At 34.7% G+C, this 22,696-nt stretch overlaps 1 protein-coding gene across 1 annotated transcript in view; it reads right to left on the bottom strand.

Moving 5' to 3' along the window:
* Nucleotides 1-22,696, bottom strand: part of ADAM2 (ADAM metallopeptidase domain 2) — a 96,805-nt gene that overhangs the window by 5,423 nt on the left and 68,686 nt on the right. Inside the window, exons 13-15 of the mRNA XM_037166936.2 lie at nt 17,485-17,668; nt 5,717-5,791; nt 5,375-5,507 (exon numbers count right to left, since the gene is read on the bottom strand). Coding sequence (XP_037022831.2) covers nt 5,375-5,507; nt 5,717-5,791; nt 17,485-17,668 — 392 coding nt within the window. The remainder of the gene's footprint in view (nt 1-5,374; nt 5,508-5,716; nt 5,792-17,484; nt 17,669-22,696) is intronic.

Here is a 22,696-nt window from a genome sequence, read left to right as displayed (position 1 = left end):
ATCAAATAGATAAGTTGATAGTGTAAGTGCCAAAAGACACTCTTCTAACTCTTATAATAATAGTTCTATCCCTTGCTTTTGATTGAGAACTTTCTATTCCATGTAGTCTCTTTTCAGAACTCTCTGATAATATAGATTAAAAAATTAAAGTGTAATGCTTATAAAAGTTGAGCTTTTCTTAATTCCTATATTTAATAATAAATATGGTACATATAATAAAATTTTAGTAAAGCCCAAATTATCTTAACTTTTTGCATTGTATATATATTTCCATGTTTTATCTAAGAAGTGATTGCTAATCCAAAAATCATGGAAAAATTTCCCTGTGTTTCTTTCAAGAAGATTTATAGTATTAGCATCTTCCTTTAGTCTGTGATCCATCCTATATAAATTATTACATAAGTTGTGATTTTTGAGGTTCTTGGGCCTTATGTGGGTATCCAGTTGTTACAGTACAATGCTTTGAACAGTCTTTCCTTCCCCATTAAACTATTTTTGGACTTTTCTTGAAAATTTTTGAAAAATTGATTAACCTTATTTATATTAACGGGTAAATTTCTGAGCTCCCTACTTCATTCTGTTGATCTACTTGTATATCCTTTAAAAATGCCTCACTGTCTTGATGTATGTAACCATATACAAAATCTGTACTATATTAAATTCAATATAAGACAACAAAACAAATAGCCTAAGTTGTCTTTGTCATTCTTTTTCAGGGTTGTTTGGCTTTTCTAGTCTCTCTTTTGTTTTTTAGAATGAAATTGTTAATATCTAAAAAGTTGCATGCTTTTATAATTGTTTTTAAATCTGTAGATTTAATTTGGTGATAATTGAAATTTTAGCAATAATAAACCTTCCAGTAGCCAAATATGGCATATTTCTCCATTTACTTGTATGTTTAACACTCACCTCAATTTTGTTTTAGCTTCAGTGTAAAGGTCCTGCACACCTTTTGTTAAATATGTTCTTAATATTTTATATTTTACAGCATTGTAAATGATATTGATATTGATTTCCACTTACTGCTGCTATTATATAATAATACTATTGATTTTTTGATATTTTTCCTTTGAACTTTCAAAAATATTTATTACTTCTACAAGTGGGTTTATAGATTCTTTAGGATTTTCTATGTAATTAACCTTATCATCTGCAAACTCACTTAATTCTTTCCAATCTTTATACTCTGGAATTCTTGTGTTTATTTTTTGTTGTTGTTATTTATTGCATTGTCTAGGACTTTTGGTAAAATGCTGAATAGACCTCATAAATGCAGACTTTATTCCATTATAAATATTTTGGGAAAAACAATGTACTTCATTATAAAATATATTAACTATGTTTCTTTGTTGATGCTTTTTATCAGATTGATGAAGTTTACTTAAGTTAGTAGTTTACTGGTTAGTAGGTGGGGGGATAGAGCCAAAAAGAAAAAGGATTCATGGACATGGACAACTGTGTAGTAATTGTGGGAATGGAGAGAGATGAGAGAATTTAAGGAGGATAAATGGTAATGGAGAAATATAAATAAATAAAACTTTAAAATGAACATTACTGAACACCCATTTGTGTTAGGTGCTATCCCAGGCACTGGGGATATAAAAATATGAATCAGTCACAGCCTGTGCCCTCAAAACCAATTACAGTACATTAGAAAGCTATGTTTTTTAAAACAATGTGGCAGAAAGTGCTTCAGGCTGTAGGAGAGCTGCCTGGGTAGGCTTCGGTGGCGTGTAAAAGATGCGCTTTGCTGCGGGTGCTTAGTGCACGCCCCTTTCCAGAGAACTTCCCGCTTCCGGCAGAGTTGGACAAGTGCAATGATTTCTGTAATTTGGGACCCTGCCCTGTGGCCACTGGTTATTGGGCCAGGATTGACACCCATTCTAAGCCATACTTTCCCCCCAGGGATTAAATTAGTAACTACAAATGTTAGTCGGTATCTTCTGGAAGCAATAAGAAGTTGGAATAGAAACGAGTTATGGTTCCAAGGTTTGTGTGTCCCTGCTCCCCACAAAACACTGAGGTGGTGAACTTTGTCAAATTATTTTTCTGCATTAAATGAAAAAAACTGTGTACTTAAAAAAGTTTCTTGATTTAGTGAATTGTTCTTGATTGACTTTCAAATGATAAATTTCGCTTTCTTGTGATAAACCTCACAAAGTCTGCATTATTATCCTTTAAATATATATGTACAGATACATACATGAAGTACCATATTTTTTTGGACTGTAAGATGCACATTCTCCTCCCCCCAAATTTGGGAGGAACAATGGTTGTTATTGCTGCTGTTGAGTTCTGTTTGCATTTACATAGGTGAAATATTATATTATTTATGTTATTAAATATTTTATCACATTTTTTGCTTCAAATTTTTTTCTATTTTGCTCCTCTAAAACCTATGTGTGTCTTATGGTCTTGAAAATAGAAACAGTAGTTTTGGAGAACATTTAGATCTACATTCATAAGAGAAATTATTCTGCAATTTTTTTAAAGTCCTTGTAAATATAATTAAAAAAAAAAACCAAAAAAAAAATATAAAAAAAAAAATAAAGTCCTTGTGTGGATTTGGCACCAGGGTTATGTTTTCCTCATGCAATGAGGTGACAGGAGTCCTTCCACCAGTTTCATAAAATGGTATGTCTTTTGTGAAAAAAATTAGTGGAGTTAATATGTATTTTCACCATCTAGACTTATAATTTTGTTTATATTTGCTGGTGGTGATTTTTTTAAAAAAACATAAATCCACGGACCTAAGCCGTTTTGACTTCTAGTTTTTTTGTAATACCTTTAATTTATAATTCCTTTTTCATTAAAAGTAGTCCCCTCCCTTTTTCAAAATATTTTATTTTCAGAGAGAGGGGAGGGAGATAAAGAGGGAGGGAAACATCGATGTGTGGTTGGTTGCCTCTCACTTGCCTCCTACTGGGGACCTGGCCCGTAGGTCCATGCATGTGACCCGAGTGGGAATTGAACCAGCAACCTTTTGGTTTGCAGGCCTGCACTCAATCTACTGAGCCTCACCAGCCAGGGCAGGAATAACCCTTCTTATATCTGAGTAGCTTCTTTCCCAAAATTGGGACTCAAAGAGCATATGTGCTATTGAGATCACTTTCAATTATGAGCTGATGTACTTTCTTTAAAAATGTGTGAGTTTCTTGTATATAAAATAAAAGTATACTCCAGGGAGCAGTTTGAGATCTTGCTCTTCAGCATATTTGTCAGTTTGGCTCAAATAAACACTTATAAAAATTTAAGATGATGATGATGATGATGATATAAACCTCATTAAATAAAGGTCATACTCACACTCTCTTTGAGATAAGCCTTCTTCTATATTGGGCTGGCCAGACTGCCATGGAACAACATATTTAAGATTCTTAGTAGCCTTTGAGAGTTTTTATATCCCTTCAACACAAGAAGGGATTGTGTAGAAGGGATTTTGTTTAGATGAAGATATCTAAGAGACATCACTTTAAGTTTTTTGAGGTTTTTCATAGAGGGGTTTAGAGTCACATGCATGATTTAATGTTTTTCTGAGATCAAATTCTATTGTTTAATATCTCAAATTAGGCTGTTAGACATTTCTTATTTTAAGAATTTTTTTCTGGAACAGACTGGGAATAATAACTACTTTCATTTTCAAGCAAAAAAATTAGCTCTTTTACATTTACTCTACATTTTACTTAAAAAATGAACTGTTTCTTTATTAATTTTTACCATCTTCTTATATTTAATCATAGATGTCAATAATTTAAGTCGCCTACTTGCGAATCTTTATAATCTACCTGAAAATCTTGCCAACAAGAATCATGGACTCTACTTTACACATTACCACAGGAAGTAATGATGCCAAATAACTCACCGCTTGATAATAAAACTCATTTTTCCAACTTCTAATAACATGCTTTTGAATTGCTCACAAACTGTCTTCTCAAGACAATGTTATCTTATACCAAGAGTCTTCAACAGTTTCCTGGAGGTCTTTCTACCACATGCCAACCAATTCCAAAGCTAAGACCATGTTTTATTGTAGATACTTGTTATATAAATACACTTTCTGGTAGCAAGTTGTTTTCATTTATACATATATATATATATATATATATACACACATACACATATGTACATATATACATATATATGAGAGAGAGAGCATGCTGTGTAAGAAACTAGTCATAAATTTAGTAACTTACAATAATCATTTAAATTTGATTATTTTGTGGGTCATGAATTTGGGGAGGGCTTAGTTGTATAGTTATGTTTTTGTGTCTCAATGTAGTCAAGCTTCATGCAGAGCAGATGAGTTTCAACACAATATGTGTTCCAACATGGAGAGTTCCAAGAATTACTCATCTAAAAGACCCAATCATAATGTGCAGAAAGACCATGGAAGTCCCAGAATCTCACTTCTATAATTTTTACTGACTAATCATATCACTAAGGTCAGTCTGGATTCTACAAAAGGAGTGATCTCCTGTGTTCTTAGGAAATGGCATGTGTGTGCATGAACAGAAGCAATGAATAGCATCTGATTTGAACATAAGCTACTGCAAGATCAGTGTTACTCCTAAAATGGAAACAGATTGATAATGCTTAAATATGTTATGATTTAGTAATCTATCATCATATGACCTTAAACAATGGAATGAATGTGGAAATCTTAAGAACTACCTCTGGCTCAAAATCTGGAAAAACCTGCTTTAATTATATGCAAATTCAAATTTTTATAAAAAAGAAGTCAGGCCCTAACCATGAACAAAATATTGTAGGAAACTACATCTCCCAAGCTTCTTGACTTTCTGTCTTCCAGTTAGATCTAGCTGATAGGAGGCACTGGATGGAAGAGTGTCAGAAGAGTAAAATATCCATGGCATTTATCCTCCCTTCTGCTCGATGCTCACTACCTCTGCATCTTATGCTGAACAGTATCTCTCCCTGTGGTGTAGGCACATGGCTCAGATTCTGGTTTCAGAAATACCACCTCTTTTCATTGTCCCACCAGACCCAAGGAGTGATCATGAATTCCTGCTGTTGCTAATTGCTGGCTTGCCTCACTATTCTCTGATTGGTTTTTATCTCTGCTATTATGTCTTACCTGATGCTTTATATTAAATTTTTTCTGTATAGAAAACTAAAGTGATTTTTATCTTTCTGCCTGGCCCTTGCTGACCTGTCTCATCTACAATGAAAGTTAAATATGTTCTATTACATTATTCTCTGTAATAAAAACATAAATTAAATAGCTATATATGATTTATTATTTGATGTCCAAACATTATCTAAATATAAACTGGTAGACAAAATAGTATTCATTTTAATTTAATAAATAAAAACATTGTTTTAATTATGTTTTTAATTTGTTACTAATACTTACCAGGACTGCGGGATCCTACAGATGGAAAATTGCCACTGTTAATACTCCCTCCAGGCCATGAATCTTGCACAGTGTTGCAATCTGGAGGTAAATAGCCCTGGTTACAGTGACAGTTCTTTGCATTGTTGCATACCTGAAAACGGGAGAAATGTCATAACATAAATAGCTCAAAAGTTTGGGGTTCAAGTAGAATTTTAGAATTATACTGAAGTCAGATAAGGCTGAGTTTTTAAATGTGGTTTATGAGCATGTTGTGTCTTGTGTGTGTGTTTAGTTGCATGTGTGCTTTCCTAGGATTACTCTCAACGATCTCTATTCTTGCATCATAATAGTGGTACTTACACCTTGAGAGTTGCATTTTTGTGGAGTACAGTCATAAGCCAAGTAATTACTTCCACACTCCTTATTCTTGCACACCTAAAAAGAAAGTAAGCCTAAGTGAACTGAAATGTCATCTGTATTTGGCATCTAATTAAGAGGTACTGATTTAACAATAAATGTTAATATACTAATAACACATGATTAATTTATAGTGCTACTATGTTTTTAGCACTAGATACAACTCTGATTATCTGAGAGTAAACGAAACAATACAAGCCTCTTCCCTGCTTCACTGGAATGGAAAGTACAGATATGAAATAAATAAAATCAAAGATTAACATGTGATAATTAGTATAATGAAAAAATAGTTATATAAAAATACAAGAAATTTATCTAACATTCAAGAGCAGTAAAATCTTCTTGCTGAACCTTTACATTGAGCAAAATTGAATAAAGCATAGCAATAAAAGACAGGTACTTAAACGGAAATAAAAAGTATTTTAAATGACCCTACATTGGAAATTGCATGGAGCTTTTGAAAAGTATTAAGGGCAATGTAACTGTTACACAGAAAGCAATCATTAAATCATTAACTAACTAAATCTTTGAGTTCTATATTGTGCTGTGCCCTAAGAACACAAAAAAATTTCATATTGTTCATATTGCAGTAGAAGATATAGAAACACATACATGAACGAAAAAACCTAAATGATTTGAGAGAAGCTGTTATGGCAGGGTTGTGTAGGACCCTTTGATTCTGATCAGAAAGTTGTCCTATAATCTATAAGCAATTGGTTTTATTTAGAAATTTAATGGAAAGATAAGAAGCTCATAAGAGTAAATTTTAGAAAAGAGGTTGGAAAGGCAAAAGAAAATGCAGAGAGATAAATTAAAATGTTATTCCAGGAAAATGATAATCATAGAGTGAAAGTGAACAGTAGTAGTTTAGATAGAAACCCATAGTTGTGTTTGAAATATAGATAAAAAGTTTAATCTACCTAAGTTTAGTGATAGATAGTACGTGCAGAAGGAAAACAGAGATGGGCCCATGACAACAGAGTGTCTGGCTTGTCTAACTCTCTTGGTTGTAGCACAATTAACTGACATAGAGAAAGCTAAGCATAAAGCCCAAATATTTAGAATATTATTTTTAAGACTTCTGTCAACTGGTAATATTAAATAATACTATGCTTCAAAGAATTTTTTTAAATGTGTACTGTAGTTGTAGAAGCCCTTAGAGTAACTTATAATAATCAAAATAACTTTTTAAGAAAGTTTCTAAGTTATATTGGTAATATTTCTTTGGGATTCTTAACTCTTAAAATACACATGACTGTAATATACTAATTTTTTAAGGTCAGAGAGTGAATCTGTTCACATAGGATTTGCTAAACATTACGGAGTATGGGAAAATATATTGATATTGTCTGATAATTATGGCAATATATACCTCTGTTTAAGATTTAGAAAATAATAAACTGATGACAAACATAGTCGGATTATTTTGTGTGATTGTGGTAATAGTCTAAAAGATCTGGCTCTAGATACAGACTAGTGCTGCTACTGTTAGATATATATCTGTTCTGTCCTGGCTGGTGTGCCTCCGTAGACTGAGCGCTGGCCTGCAAACCAAAGGGTCACCAGTTCAATTCCCAGTCAAGGCACATGCCTGGGTTGCAGGTCAGGTCCCCGGTGGGGGTTGCATGAGAGGCAACCACACATTGATGTTTTTCTCCCTCTCTTTTTGTCTCTCTTCTCCTCTTTCTAAAAATAAGTAAATAAAATCTTAAAAAAAAAGAATTATATCTGTTCTTTCAGAATGATCCTGTAACACCTAACTAGAACTTGAGCAGAGAAGTTAGATACATAATTTGCAGAACTGTTATTCAGAAGAAAATAAACCTAATTCTCAAAACTGTTCAATAAATCCTTTGAGCCAGGCTAGAAAGAAGTTGAGAAGGGATTATTGTTATTGTTGGTACTGTTCCTGTGCAACGAAATTATTGTTTTCTGATTTACCCATGCTTACTTCTGTTGCACCATGAAGGAAGGCTAGGGAGAAACACCATCCAATGTAGGAATCGAGCTACAAAACCACAAAAATTATTTATCTCCACTAAGAATATTATAAAGAAAATTATGGTTCTTCACCAAGCTCTTTGTTACAGATTTTTTATGTACTACGAGATAAGAAAGCTAGTGCATCTTGTTATTCCGGTTACTTGGCCAGAATAGGTTTCTGTAGAAACCTTCCTGTGTGGAGAACCTAAAATAGTGAATAAAACAACAACAAAAAAGGTGTGTATATTATTTTATAAAAAAATATATGGTTGTTACTAGAGATAAAGTAAAAGTTATTTTAAGCTCAGAAAAAGTGAGGCACTGTGATCTCCCAACAGAATGAAAGGCTGAAGCTAACATTACTCCAGTGACCATCAGTGACCAAACACATAGGATTTAAATGACCATGTGCACCTTACAGCAGTGATACTTATAAGCAGGTTTTACCTAATCCTGGAAAAAAAATAATCTGGAGAGTGAACTCAGTACAATAGTGTACTAGGAAGCCCTAACTTCTGTTCTTCCTTGGAAATATTTTTTAAAAGAAAGACAGGAAGGAAGAGGGAAGGAGAGAGGGAAAGAGGGAGGGGAGAGTGGAAGGAAAGGAAGGAAGGAAGGAAGGAAGGAAGGAAGGAAGGAAGGAAGGGAAGAAGTAAGGAACAAAAGAAACTTCCAGGAGCTCTGGAAGCAGTCTATGGTCTAAGGCAACACAAGCAAATCCCCATGAGGAGAAAGCCAAAATGGCAGAGGAGTTTGTGGCTTTTTGCTCACCTTTGCCTCATTTCTTCCCTGGCATGGCACAGTCTTGGTCTGAAGACAGCAGCAGTTCCCAATTCTCCCCTGGCCCCTTAAACTGATGGGAGCAGAGGAGACCATATTTTCAACATTGCAACTTGACTGAGCGGTTCCTGAAGGACTTGCCTTAATTTACTTAACTTAAATCTTAGATGGAAAGAAGCAATGGACGCTGCTCAAGAAAGCTAAAGAGAGACTAAGACTGCAGACCTCTGGGGCAAGATATTATGGGTGGAAACATACAATAGACCATCTAAGCTCTAAAGAAATGCTTGCATGAGACTATTTGGAAAAATAAGACATTTAAAAACATCCAAGAATGTGGGAAAATTTTTAAAAAAGCCTCTCAGAGGCTCTGGAAAGACACATATCACAAAAGATACCAGAAGACCACAAGTTTTCTTGCAGGCTGATTGCAAGGCTCAGAGGTCCCCAGCAAATTAGTAAAGAACTGCCCCTGCACAGAGCCAGTCTGAAACACTGGGAAAAGTGAGTATTTTTAAAAAATTTACAAGGTATAAAAAGGAACAGGAAACACATCTCATTTAAAGGAAGAAAATTAAGTGACAGATTTTTTTAAATGACTGTACTAATGCTGAAGAAGCTAAATGAAAACATGGATAAAGAATAAAAGAAAATCAGAAAAAGGACAATATCAACAAAGATATATAGCAATCAAAACGAATTGAAATGCGAAAAAATATGATACAGGTATACCTCATTTTATTGTGCTCATTTATTGCACTTTACACTTATTTTTTTTTTTTTACATATTGAAGGCCTGTGGCAACCTTGTGTTGAGCAAGTCTGTTGGCTCAATTTTTCCAACAGCATTTGTTTGCTTTGTGTCTTTGTGTCACGATTTGGTAATTTTCACAATATCTCATACTTTTTCATTATTATATTTGTTAAGGTGATCTGTGATCAATGGCTTTTGATGTTATCATTGCAATTGTTTTGGAACCAGGCCTATATAAGATGGTGAATGTTATTAATAAATGCTGTGTGTGTTCTAACTGCTCTAGTTGACTGGCTCTTTCCCCATCTCACTCCCTCTCCTCAAGCACCCCTATATTCTGAAACACAACAAAATATATTAATATTTGGCAAATTAATAACCCTATGATGGCCTTTATGTGTTAAAGTGAAAGGAAGAGTCTCACATCTCTCACTTTAAATCAAAAGCTAAAAATAATTAAGCATAGTGAAGAAGCTATATCAAAAGCTGAGCTAAGTCAAAGATTAGGCCTCTTGTGCCAGAGTTAGTGAAGCTGTGAATGCAAAAGAAAAGTTCTTGGAGGCAATTATAAGTGCTATTCCAGTGAACACATGAATGATGAGAAAGCAATAAAGTCTTGCTAATGTGGGAAAAGTTTTAGTGGTATGGATAGAAGGTCAAATAAGCCACCACATTCCCTTAAGCCAAAGTCTAATTTAGAGCAAGGACCTAACTCCCTTTAATTCTGTGAGGGCCGAGAAAGGTGAGGAAGCAACAGGAAAGAAGTGTGAAGCTAGAAAAGGTTGGTTAGTGAGGATTAAAGAAATAATCAATCTCCATAACATCAAAGTACATGGTAAAACAGCAAGTGCTGATGTAGAAGCTGCAGCAAGTTAGCCAGAAGAACTAGCTAAGATAATTGATGAAGGTGGCTAAACTAAACAACATATTTTCAGTGTAAATGATGCAGCCTTACGGTGGAAGAAGATGTTACCTGGGCCTTTCATAGTCAATGCCTGGCTTCAAAACTTCAAAGCACAGTTGGCTCTCTTATTATGGGCTAATGCAGTTGGTGACTCTAATTTGAAGCCAGTGCTCAATCGCCATTCCAAAAATACTAGAACACTAAAGAATCATGTTAAAGATACTTTATCTTTGCTCTATAAATGGAACAACAAAGTCTGATGACAGCAATTCTGTTTACAACATGGTATACTAAATATTTTAAGCCCACTGTTGAGACTTACTGCTCAGGAAAAAAAAGATTTCTTTAAAAATACTACTGCTCATTGACAATGCACCTGGTCACCCAAAAACTCTGATGAAGATGTGCAATGAGATTAATGTTTTTTATGCTTGTGACATCCATTTACAGCACACAGATCAAGTCTTATTATTTTAAAAATACATTTTGAAAAGCTATAGATGTTATAATAGTGATTCCTCTGGTGAATCTAGGCAAAGTAAATTGAAAATCCTCCTGGAAAGGGTTTACCATTGTAGATGCCACTGAGAACACTTGCGATTTGTAGAAAGAGGTCAAAATATGAACATTAAGAGGAGTTTGAAAGAAGTTGATTCCAACTCTCAGGGATGACTGAGGGATTCAAGGCTTCAGTCAAGGAAGCAACTTCAGAGGTGGCGGAAATACCAGGAGAACTGGAATTAGAACTGGAGCCTGAAGATGTTATGATTTGTTGCAATCATGATAAAATTGTAATGGATGAAGAATTGCTTCTTATGAATAAACAAAGAAAGGAAGTGGCTTGTTGAAATGAAATCTACTCCAGGTAAAGATGCTGTGAAGATTGTTGAAGTGACAACAAAGGATTTAGAATATTACATCAACTTAGCTGATACAGCAGCACAAAGTTTGAGAGGATTGACTCCAATTTTCAAAATTCTGTTGGTAAATTGCTACATAATAGGATGACATGATACAAAGAAATTGTTCATGAATTGAAGAGTCAATTGATGAAGCAATCTCCATTGCCTTATTTTAGGAAATTGTCACAGCCACCCCAACATTAAAAATGATCATTTTAATCAATCAGCAGCCATCAACATCAAGAGAAGATCCTTTACTGTCAAAAAGATGACTTGCTGAAGACTCAGGTGATGGTTAGCATTTCTTAGCAATAAAATATGTCTAGTTAACATGTAAATTTTTTATTATGCAACATAATCAATTGTATTTCTAAACACTAATAGTGTACACTTTGAAAAGGAAATTAAGTAAACAATTCTTTTTACAATAGCATCAAAAAGAATAAAATACTTAGGAATAAACTTTATCAAGGAATTAAAAAACTTGTACACTGAAAAATATAAAACATTCCCGAAAGATGTTAAAGAAGACACAAATAGAAAGATATCTGAAGGACTTCCGCCAAGTTGGAGGCATAGGTGGAAGCACTGTGCCTCCTTGCACAACCAAGTTTAAAAACAATAAAGTTGTAGCAACAAAAGCACAGCTAAACCACAGAAAATTGAACTATACGGAAGTCTGACAACAACCAACCCTTCAGCCAAACTGGTAAGAAGGGCAGAGCCAGCAGCAGAGCGGGATTGGGCAGGAAAGATCCACCAGACCAACCCAGGTGCATGACCCATGCACGCTGGCAGTCGTAGGTGGATCCCAGGTGTGGAGTAGTGGGTGGACCCACTGAGGGCGCAAGGCGGTGGACTCACTGAAGGCTGACCATGGTCACCACATTCAAGCACTGATAAACTGGTGAAGGAGCAAGCAGTGAGGCAAACCGTGAAGGCCCCAATGGTGGGAATTGGCAGAGGGGACCACCATTGTCCCTCTCTGACCCCACCCCCACATACAACGTCACAAACCAGTGACCTGGGTGGCCCTGCCCTGGTGAACATCTAAGGCTCTGCTCCTCATATTTAACAGGCATGAACAGACCAAAATATGCCTCAAGAACAACTCAGAGCCCCAGAGTCAATAAATCTAAGTGATGAAGAAATAGCCAAACTTTCAGATGCACAGTTCAAAACACTGGTGATCAGAATGCTCACAGAACTGGTTGATTTTAGTCACAAATTAGAGGAACATATGAAGGCCAAACTAATTGAAATGAATGGAAATGAACAGGAAACCAATAGCGATGGAAAAGAAACTGGGACTCAAATCAATCGAGTGGAGCAGAAGGAAGAAAAAAAATAACCAAACAGAAAAGGATGAAGAAACAAGAATTCAAAAAAATGAGGAGAGGCTTAGGAACCTCCAGGACATCTTTAAACGTTCCAACATTCAAATTATAGGGGTACCAGAAGGGGAAAAGGCACAGCCACCAGTGGAAAACTTATTTGAACAAATAATAAAGGAGAACTTCCCCAATCTGGCAAAGGAAATAGACTTCCAGGAAAGCCAGGAAGCTCAGAGAGTCCCAAAGAAGTTGGACCCAAGAAGGAACACACCAAGGCACATCATCATTACATTAGCCAAGATTAAAATGAAGGAGAGAATCCTAGAAGCAGCAAGAGATAAGGGGACAGTCACCTACAAAGGAGTTCCCATCAGACTGTCAGCTGATTTCTCAAAAGAGACCTTACAGGCAAGAAGGGGCTGAAAAGAGGTATTCCAAATCATGAAATCCAAAGATCTACATCCAAGATTGATCTATCCAGCAAAGTTTTCATTTAGAATGGAAGGACAGATAAAATGCTTCTCAGAAAAGATCAAATTCAAGGAGTTCATCATCACCAAGCCCTTATTATATGAAATGTGAAAGGGACTTACCTAAGAAAAAGAAGATAAAAAAGATGAACAGTGAAAGGACAGCAAACTCACAATTATTAAGAACCACACCTAAAACAAAAGCAAACTAAGAGGATAGCTAGATCAGGAGCAGAACCATAGAAATGAAGATCACATGGAGGGTTAGCAACAGGGGAGTGGGAGAAGGAGAAGGGGGGAGAAGGTACAGAAAATAAGCAGCATAGATGGTAGGTAGAAAATAGATAGGAGGAGGGCAAGATTAGTATGGGAAATATAGAATCTAAAGAACTTGAGACACGCGGTCATAAACTAAAGGGGGGAATCGTGGGGGAGGTGTGTGCAGGGTGGAGGGGAATGAAGGGGGGAATAGAACAACTCTAATGGCATAATCAATAAAATATATTTTTAAAAAACAAACAAACAAACAAACAAAAAAAGAAAGATATCCCACATTCATGCACTGAAGACTTAATATTTTCAAATGGGCAGTATAACCCAAAGAAGCCTGCAGATTCAGCACAACCCTATAAAATATCAATGCTTTTTTTACAGTAATAGATACAGGTTGCAAAAACACTTTTTAAAAAATAGACACCCAATTATTGAGTTCAAACTTACTAAAAAAGCTACAGTATTCAAAGCAGTGTGGTACTCACATAAAGATAGACATATGAATCAGTGGAGAAGAACAAAGAACCCAGAAGTAAAGCCTTTAAGATATGGTCAAATGATTTTTAATGTGGTTGTCACAAAAATTCATATTACATATTCACATACAAAAGAATAAACTTGGACCTTTAATTTATACCATATGTGAAAATTAATGCAAAATGGGTCCTAGACTTAATATAAGATCTTAAACTATAAAACTCCTAGGAAAAAACAGGGTAATTTACATGGAATTTGGCAACAATTTCATAGATATAATACAAAACACATAGGAAGAAAGAAAAAATAGATAAACTGTACTTCATCTAAATAAAAATTTTTGTGCATCAAAAAACTCAATTAACAATGTTAAAGGCATCCCATAGAATAAGAGAAAATATTTGCAAATCATATATCTAGTTAAGGATTAATATCTGGTATATATAAAGGACTTGTATATCTCAACAATTCAATTTTTTTAAAAAAAATGGGCACAGGATGTGCATAAACATATCTTCCAAGAGGAAATGTAACTGTCTAATAAGTATATGGAGACATGTGCAGTATCACTAATCATTAGAGAAATAAAAAATAAAAGTTGATATTGAGATACCACTTTAACCCATTAAAATAGCTATTAGAAATAAACACAAAAAATAAATGTTAGTGAGGAATGGAGAAACTGTAATTCTTGGGCACTGATGGCGGGAATGAAAAGAAGTAAAAAACAGTATAAGAATTCCTCAAGAACTAAACAGAATTGCTGTGTGATCCAGCAGTTTTACCAAAAGGTATATAATAAAAACATTTGAAACGAGGACCTGAACATAAATTTGTGCATTAATGATAATAGCAACATTATTTATAATGGCTAAAATGTAGAAATAAATCAAATGTCCATTGACAAATAATAGACAAATAACACACATATATTATCTTATTATGACATATATATCAAATAACATTATATCATAGTATTTATTACCATAAATACTATGATATAAACAGCAAATGGAGCACTGCTCGGCCTCAAAGAGGAAAGATATTTTGATACAAGCAATGACGTGGATTAATTTGAAAACATAATTTGAAATAAGTCAGGCTCAAAAGGACAAATATGGTACAATTCCACTTATATGAGGTATCTTAGATATTGAAATTTATAGAAACAGAAAGTAGAATAGTGATTACCAGGGGCCATGGGAGGGGTCACTGGGAAGTTATAGTTTGATGTATACAGAGTTTCTGTTTGGAATGATGAAAATATTCTGGAGAAATAGAGTGAAGATGGTTGCACAAAAATGTGAACATACTTGTGTCTCTGAACTGTACACTTAAAAATGGCTAAAGTGGTAAATTTTATGTTATGCATGTTTTAACATAAAAATAGTATTTTATATTCAGTACTTTATATAAACTCATGTTGTAATAAATCAATAAACTCATGTTGTAAGAGAAGTGCAATTCATTCTTGAACAACTCAGAGCTAGAGGCACTAGTAGTTATCAGAGAGATGCAAATTAAAAACTCAATGATATTCCACTTCACACCAGTCAGAGTGGACATCATAAACAATCAACAAACAATAAGTGCTGGTAAGTTTGTGGAGAAAAGGGAACCCTAGTGCATTGTTGGGGAGAGTGCAGACTAGTGCAGCTACTATGGAAAACAGTGTGGAATTTTCTAAAAAACTAAAAAAGGAACTGCCTTTTGACCCAGCAATTCCACTGCTATGATTAAACCATAAGAATCCCAAAACAAATTAAAAAGAACCTATGCACCCCAGTATTCATTGCAGCACAATTTTACAGTAGCCAAATGCTGGAAACAACCTAGATACCCATCAGTGAATGAGTGGATCAAAAAACTGTGGTACATTTACACAATGGAATACTACACAGCAGAAAGAAGGAAGGACCTCCTACCCTTTGAAACAGCTTGGATGGATCTGGAAAACACAATGCTAAGTGAAATAATCGCAGCAGTGAAAGACAAATAGCATATGATCTCACCTGTAAGTGGAACCTAATCAACAAAGCAAACAAGCAAGCAAAATATAGTCGGAGATATTGAAATAAAGAACAAACTGATAGTAACCAGAAGGGAGATGGGAGGGGATAATGGTGAAAAAGGGACAGGGTCACCAAGGAACATGTGTGAAGGACCTGTGGACAAAGCCAAAGGGAGGAAGGATGGAGGGTGGGAGGAGGGAAGGGTGGGGCGGGGAAAGTGGTGGCAGAAAATGGAGACAATTGGATCTGAACAACTATTACAAAAAGAAAAAAGAAAATTGGGTTCTATCTTTTGACTCCCCCAAAACCTAACTATAGTCAGCCCTTGGTGTCCAAAGAATATTGGTTTTAAAATCTCCATGGATACCAAAATCAATAGATGCTCAAGTTCCTTATATAAAATAGTATAGAAGAATGCATACCTTCATCCCTCCACATTTGCACTTTCCCAGCTATTCAAAAAGACTGTTTTCAACCCACCATTAGTTGAATCCACAGGTGGGAAAACCATGGAAATGGAGAACTGACTGTATTTATTTAAAACATCTGCATATGTGTAAATTCAAACCTGTGTTGTTTGAAGAGAGTTGTATGTATTATAATCCCCATCAGACAAGGGGATCCTGAAAAATTATGTATTAAATTCTTTAGTACATGAAGAATATACAATTTGAGTGAATATGCTTGTTTTCCATGGTTGAAATACTTGCAAAGTAAATTTCATAAAAAGAAACTTACTACAAAATGTTTTAAGTGATTCAGTTTGTGTAAGAGCTGGGGATGACAATTTTTCTTTTACTGTTTTTACTTCCTAATTTTAAAATGAATATTAGTAAAGTTAGGTTGTGAAAAAAAATTTAATATGACAAATATTTCTGTAATTATCAGGTAAAAATAATCTATTTTTAACATGTATACATGCATAGTGATTTAAACTAAAATGTGAAAAAAATGTGAGATTTCATTTATACCTGATTACAAACAAAACATAAAATTTTTACAAAAAAATCATTTTACAAAGATTATTACAAAAAAAATCTTGTGCTCCCAGGTCTTTGCCTTTATATTTTGCCCTTACCCTTGTTCTTCATTAAGTAATTTAATATATTATGTTTTCATTAGACTAGGCAGACTTTGTACCTTAAAATTGAGATGGGAGTATCATTTAAGCTTCAGTTTTTTGTGTATTTATGTATATATACATCAGTGACATAAATTTCACAGAGGAAAAATCTAGGAAGACAGAAATGTTGATGCATATTAATATGTATGTGGAATAATAAAATAAAATCAGATAATAGAATGAGATGTTCTTGTAAAAATATGGAGTAAGACTAGCTAGATAAGTGCATGCATGGGGCAGGGAGAGAGAGAGAGAGATCGAAGGTTCTGCAAATAGAGTAGTTACACCTCAGATATGCGCCTTCAATTAATTTTCTCTTAACTCTATGTGTTCTTATTTTCCTCACTAAAATGGACATGTATTATGCAACAGCTATTTTAAAGAAATTATATAAAAAGAATAATTCATGACATTAGAAGTATTATGTAATATAATTTAACAAAACACAGGAATGAACAATGATTTTTAAATCAGTAATATACATCATTTCTATGAAAAAAAGCCAATAAAATATTCATGGTGATATCATCTATGCACGAATGCAGATTAATTTTTGTTTTCAAGTTTTTTCTTTTAAAAATGTTCTGCTTTCTTATTTTTGAAATTGAATGTGCACTTAAATTATGAGGCAGATACTAAACAAGCATTTAAAATTAGAGCATAAATTAGAAAGTCATTTGGGAATGAAAGACGACATACCTGATTTTGACCACAAACAGTTCCATCTTTTACCCACATCTTTGCGGTGTTTTCATTACTTTGTGGATACTCCACTGAGACACAGATTTTTCCATTTACATTAGTATAAGTTATAGTGGCACTTGTAATAAAAATTATATTTTCTTGTTCATATTTACATATTAATTTTCCACACTGCAGATCTCTAAAATTTACCAATACATAAAAATCATTAGTCTTAAAAACATAGAACTATTAGAATAGCATCTAAAGCAAAGACTTAAATAAAGCATTGAAGTTTTGAAAAAGATGTATGCAATTAATTATGAAACACCAAAAAAACCCAGCCTTGCCTGTATTGTTAATAATAACTGAACATTTTAGTAATTATGAACTACTTCCTCATTAGCCTGAAAACTTTTTTTAGTGATTACTTCAGTTTTTTTTTTTTTTGAATTTTATTTATTTACCTTTAGAGGGGAAGGGAAGGAGAGAGGGAGAGAATATTCTTCTTGCGGCAGTTTTTTATTTTTAGACATAATCAATTTCTAGTTTACACTATCTTAAAAAAATTAGTAAAGTTTATCTAATTATCAGTCTTATTTGATTTCCTTTTTAGTTTTTTCTAAACATAATACTACTCTCAGCATTATGAATCTAGACTTTTGAGATCCACACTCCAGAAATATTATATGCAACAAATATTAATATAAAACTATATCACAGCAGCATTGTAGACCCCCCAAATCATAAAAGTAACTGGAAAATTTTAAAAGCATTAATAAGAAAGAAATAATAATACAACTTATGATGGATTTTCTAAGAGAAATAATGAAAGCCAGAAGATTATTGAATGACAGATTCAAAGCTGAAACTAGCTGTCTATTGTCTTCCCATTCTATATGCAGAGAAAATGTATTTCAGAATGAAATGTGGCATTTTCAAATAGTAATTCAGAAAAATTTTCACTAGCACTACTGGTGTAAAATGTAAACTGAGTTCTTCCCATTGTGGAATTGATCCTATGTGTAACTTTTATAAATATATTTATAGATGGCTTTAATATATATATAAATATATAGCTTTAATATGATTAAGAAGGTCTCTTTCCATTCTTAGTTATATGAGAATGTTTCTCATGGGTCATTGCTAGATTTTGTGATAAATCAGACAAAGAATAAAGAAAATGGTGTAGATAAATCTAAATTAAGGGACTGTAGGAGACAAATATATAGGTTAATATATAGGTTAAAATATATAAATATTTAGGCTCAAACAAGTAAAAAATTGGGCAAATTTGTCCAAACAACCATTTTAGGGCTATCAAAACTGATTAAAAGCAAACATCAAATTGAGAAGCATTTATTACAAGGTGCTATAAAATCAGGTGAGAACAGTGAGAGGCTGTGGTCTTCTTGCCTGTCTGCTTACATGGCCTCTCCTAGCTCAGTGACAGACCAACCAGAATTTAAGGGTAATCCTGGAAATGAGAGCTCCAAAAAGGGTGGTGATACGCTTTCTTCCCATCACATTCCGAGTTGACTGGAAGACTATGTGCTGAGGAGACTTGCGAAAGATAGATTTGGAAGTAACACCAAATAAAACTTAAAATTTGCCTCCATCTAAATGTGCTCCCCAATTCACAAACAGAGCCATCTCTCTCTCTCACACACATACTCTCTCTCTCACACACACAGAACACACAATGTCAAATGGCTTTAGTCATAAATTCTATACTAATTCTACACAAATTGTTTAGGAAGTAATAAGGGTAAAACACTTTCCAACTCATTCGGTGAGGCAAGTATTTTCCCTGATATCAAACACAAGAAAAGTCATCATATCATAATAAACATAGATGCATAAAACTTTAACCAATATTAGCACACCAAATCTACAATTATATAAAAGTGATTACATGCTATGACTAAGTAGAAATTAACCAGGAATGCAGGATTAAGTTAATATCTAACAGATTCTAATTTGTAGAGTATAAAGAAAAAATGTATAATCACAGAAAAAGCATTCCATAAAATCCAGTAATAATTCATGGTACACATTCTCATCAAACCAGAAATAAAAAGGAAGTTCCTCAGCCTGATAGACCTGTATGTGTAACCCACTAGTATCACCATGGTTCATGGTTCATGACTATCACTCTTTAATCAGACATAAGACAAACATTTCTATTTTCTTACTTCTATACAATGGGACAAAGATTTCTTAGGTATTGTATCAAAGCCATGATCTGGAAAAATATAAATGAATAAACTGAACTTTATCAAAATTAAAATATTTTTCTCTCCAAAAGAGGTCATTATGGAAAGAACAGCCAAAAGAAGATATTTATAATTCATATATTGATAAAGATTATATTTGAAATACATAAACTACATTTATAATTCAATAGAAACAACAGAACCTAATTAAAAAATGGACTACAGATCTCCCAAGAGATTTCACCAAAGAAGGTATGCAAGTGCTTAGTAATCACATGAAAGAGTAGTCATTGCATAAATCAAGGTAAACACAAATTAAAACCAGAACCACATACATTTTTATCAAGGCACATACACAAAAAAGCAAAAAGCAAGCAAGAAAAAAAGTTGAAAATGTAGAATAGCTGGAACTCTGGAACTCTCATGTATTATTAATGGAAATGTAAAATGGTACAGTCATTCTGGAAAATATTATATTTGGGCAATAAAAACATATACTTGCCAAATGACCCAGAAATTCCACTTCTAAGTATACATCCAAGTGAAATTTAAAAAAAATGTATGTGGTAAACATGGCTTGCTTCCTTGAACAACCATATCAAAATTACAACTAAATTATAGAACAACCATCACTCATAATCAGAAGATATCAAGTTGAATGGTAGTCTGACAACTACAGAATTAAAGAAACAGCATCCATCTAGACTGGTAGGAGGGGCGAAAACGTGGAACAGACTGGCCTTGCATCCATGTGTGATGAATGAAAATTCAGGAGGGATATCTCAGGAGTGAGCAGTCCCAGCTCCATATACAGCCCCCAAGCACAGGGTTCCAGTGCCAGGAAGATAAGTACCTATAACTTATGACTGCAAAAACCATCAGGGATTGAGTTAGTGGAAGAAATTTCTCCAGTCCCAAGCAGTTCCTCTTAAAGAACCCACATACAAACTTACTCCGTCTAATTCCCTCTGAGCTCCAGCACCAGGGCAGCAGCTTGAAGGGCACCACCAGTGGCACACAGGGAGGAACTGAAGTGTCTGGCATCAAGGTGACAGCTGGGAGACAACTTTCTCCTAGACAGAAAGATAGACAGAGCTGGCAGGCAGGTGGCATATCTGAGACCCCATCAACCTGGCTAACACTATTTTCTATACCCCGAAGATCCCTTGAGGCTCCACTCCACCTAACTTACAGTGGTTACCAGTGGCTTTTTCATGTAAGTGGTTGGTCTTGGCTCTTGTTTCACAACTTCCTAAATCCTTTCAAACAAGCAATAGCCTGCCTCAGTGAGTCCCCAGTCCCTGCACCTCTTGTTAAGAGGCCCCAGGCATGGCACTGGAAGCAGCCAGCCTAGATTCAAGCATGGCTTTGCCTGGGAACCTCCAAACCCAGCACAAGTAGCAGCCATCTCAGACTGCTGTATAGCTCAGGCAGGATGGCCCCAGACAAAACACAGGTTGGGGCTGACCTTGGCCTGCACCAATCAAGAAAGCTCAGGGCCTGTGCACCCAGGGGACAGTTTCAGACCATATCAGAGCACTACCACCCTGCCACTGCACAGCTGATCCTCCACAGAAGGAGGAGGTGGATGGTCAGTGGTCACAGTCAGTCCTTGCAACTGACTGTCCTGAGTAAATCCCTCCCATTTACATGCCAACGGCAACCAAAGCTAGATTATAAGAGGAGAGTATACTCATCCCACACAAAGGGCGCACTTTGAATACCCAGCTTGGGTGAAAGGGGAGGTGGTGCCACTGGACCCTACAGGGCACCTACTATATTAGGACAGCTAACCAGACATGTAGGCATAGCAGCTGTACCTAATACATGAAAACAAACACGGGGAGGCTGCCAAAATGGGGAGACAAAGAAACGAGGCCCAAATGAAAGGACAGATCATAACTCCAGAAAATGAACTAAACAAAATGGAGATAAGCAGTCTATCAAATGCAGAGTGCAAAACACTGGTTATAAAATTGCTCAAGAAATTTAGCGAGTACCTAAACAGCATAAGAAAAGATCGAATTAGAAGTGAAAGATACACTAATTGAAAAAAGAACTATTTACAGGGAAACAACAGGAGACTGAATGAAGCCAAGAACCAAATCATAGTTTAGAACATAAGGAAGCAAACAACAACCATTCAGAGCAACAAGAAGAAAAAAGAATTTAAAAAATGGGGATAATATGAACCACCTCTGGTACAACCACATTGTTCCAATATTCACATTATAGAGGTGCCAAAAGGAGAAGAGAAAGAGCAAAAAATTAGAAATCTATTTTTAAAAATAATGAAAGAAAACTTCCCTAATTTGGTGATGGAAATACACATGCAAGTCCAGGAAGCACAGAGAGTCTCAAACAAGATGGAAGCAAAGAAGCCCACTCATCATAATTACAATGCCAAAAATTAAAGATAAAGAGACAATCTTAAAAGCAGCAAGGGAAAAGAAGCTAGTTCCTACAGGGAAGTACTGTCAGCTGATTTCTTAAAAGAAAGTGGAGCGTCATCCAGTGAGAGAGCTCCCAGCATGAAAGTTCACAAACCACTGTTGATACATCTGACCAGTTACAGCACTTTCTCCATACACTGTACTTTTGTGTGTGTCTGTGTTTCAGTTGTGTTTTTACCTTTCCTGAAATAAAAAAGTATAATATGCCAAAAATGCTGCTTATTTTCTTCCATCATCAATATTAAAATGGCTCCACAAAAATTAATCAATTTTGATGTTTTTTAAATGCACACTGATATGACAGCTGTTACAATACAATCTAACACAATTGTTTGTAATGAATTTCAAGAAAACTAAGTGTCAATAGAGCCAACTTATGGAAAAAAAACAAATGAACTTTTTGGTCAACCCAATATATTCATCAATTGAAAACTCAGAATTGTTAAGATGACAACTCAGTGCATGCACTCAGAGACCACACCAATGCAAGTACAAGGGATCAACTCTACTGAGGAAGGTCTATGAATTTACCAGTTCCAATTTCATGATTTTAATATTATA

This window comes from Artibeus jamaicensis, unplaced genomic scaffold (assembly GCF_021234435.1).
Source record: "Artibeus jamaicensis isolate MK-2021 breed Jamaican fruit bat unplaced genomic scaffold, CSHL_Jam_final scaffold_833, whole genome shotgun sequence".
In the NCBI taxonomy this organism is placed as follows: domain Eukaryota; kingdom Metazoa; phylum Chordata; class Mammalia; order Chiroptera; family Phyllostomidae; genus Artibeus; species Artibeus jamaicensis.
Note: the sequence above shows the minus strand (reverse complement) of the source record. Positions and strands in the feature narration are given on the sequence as shown.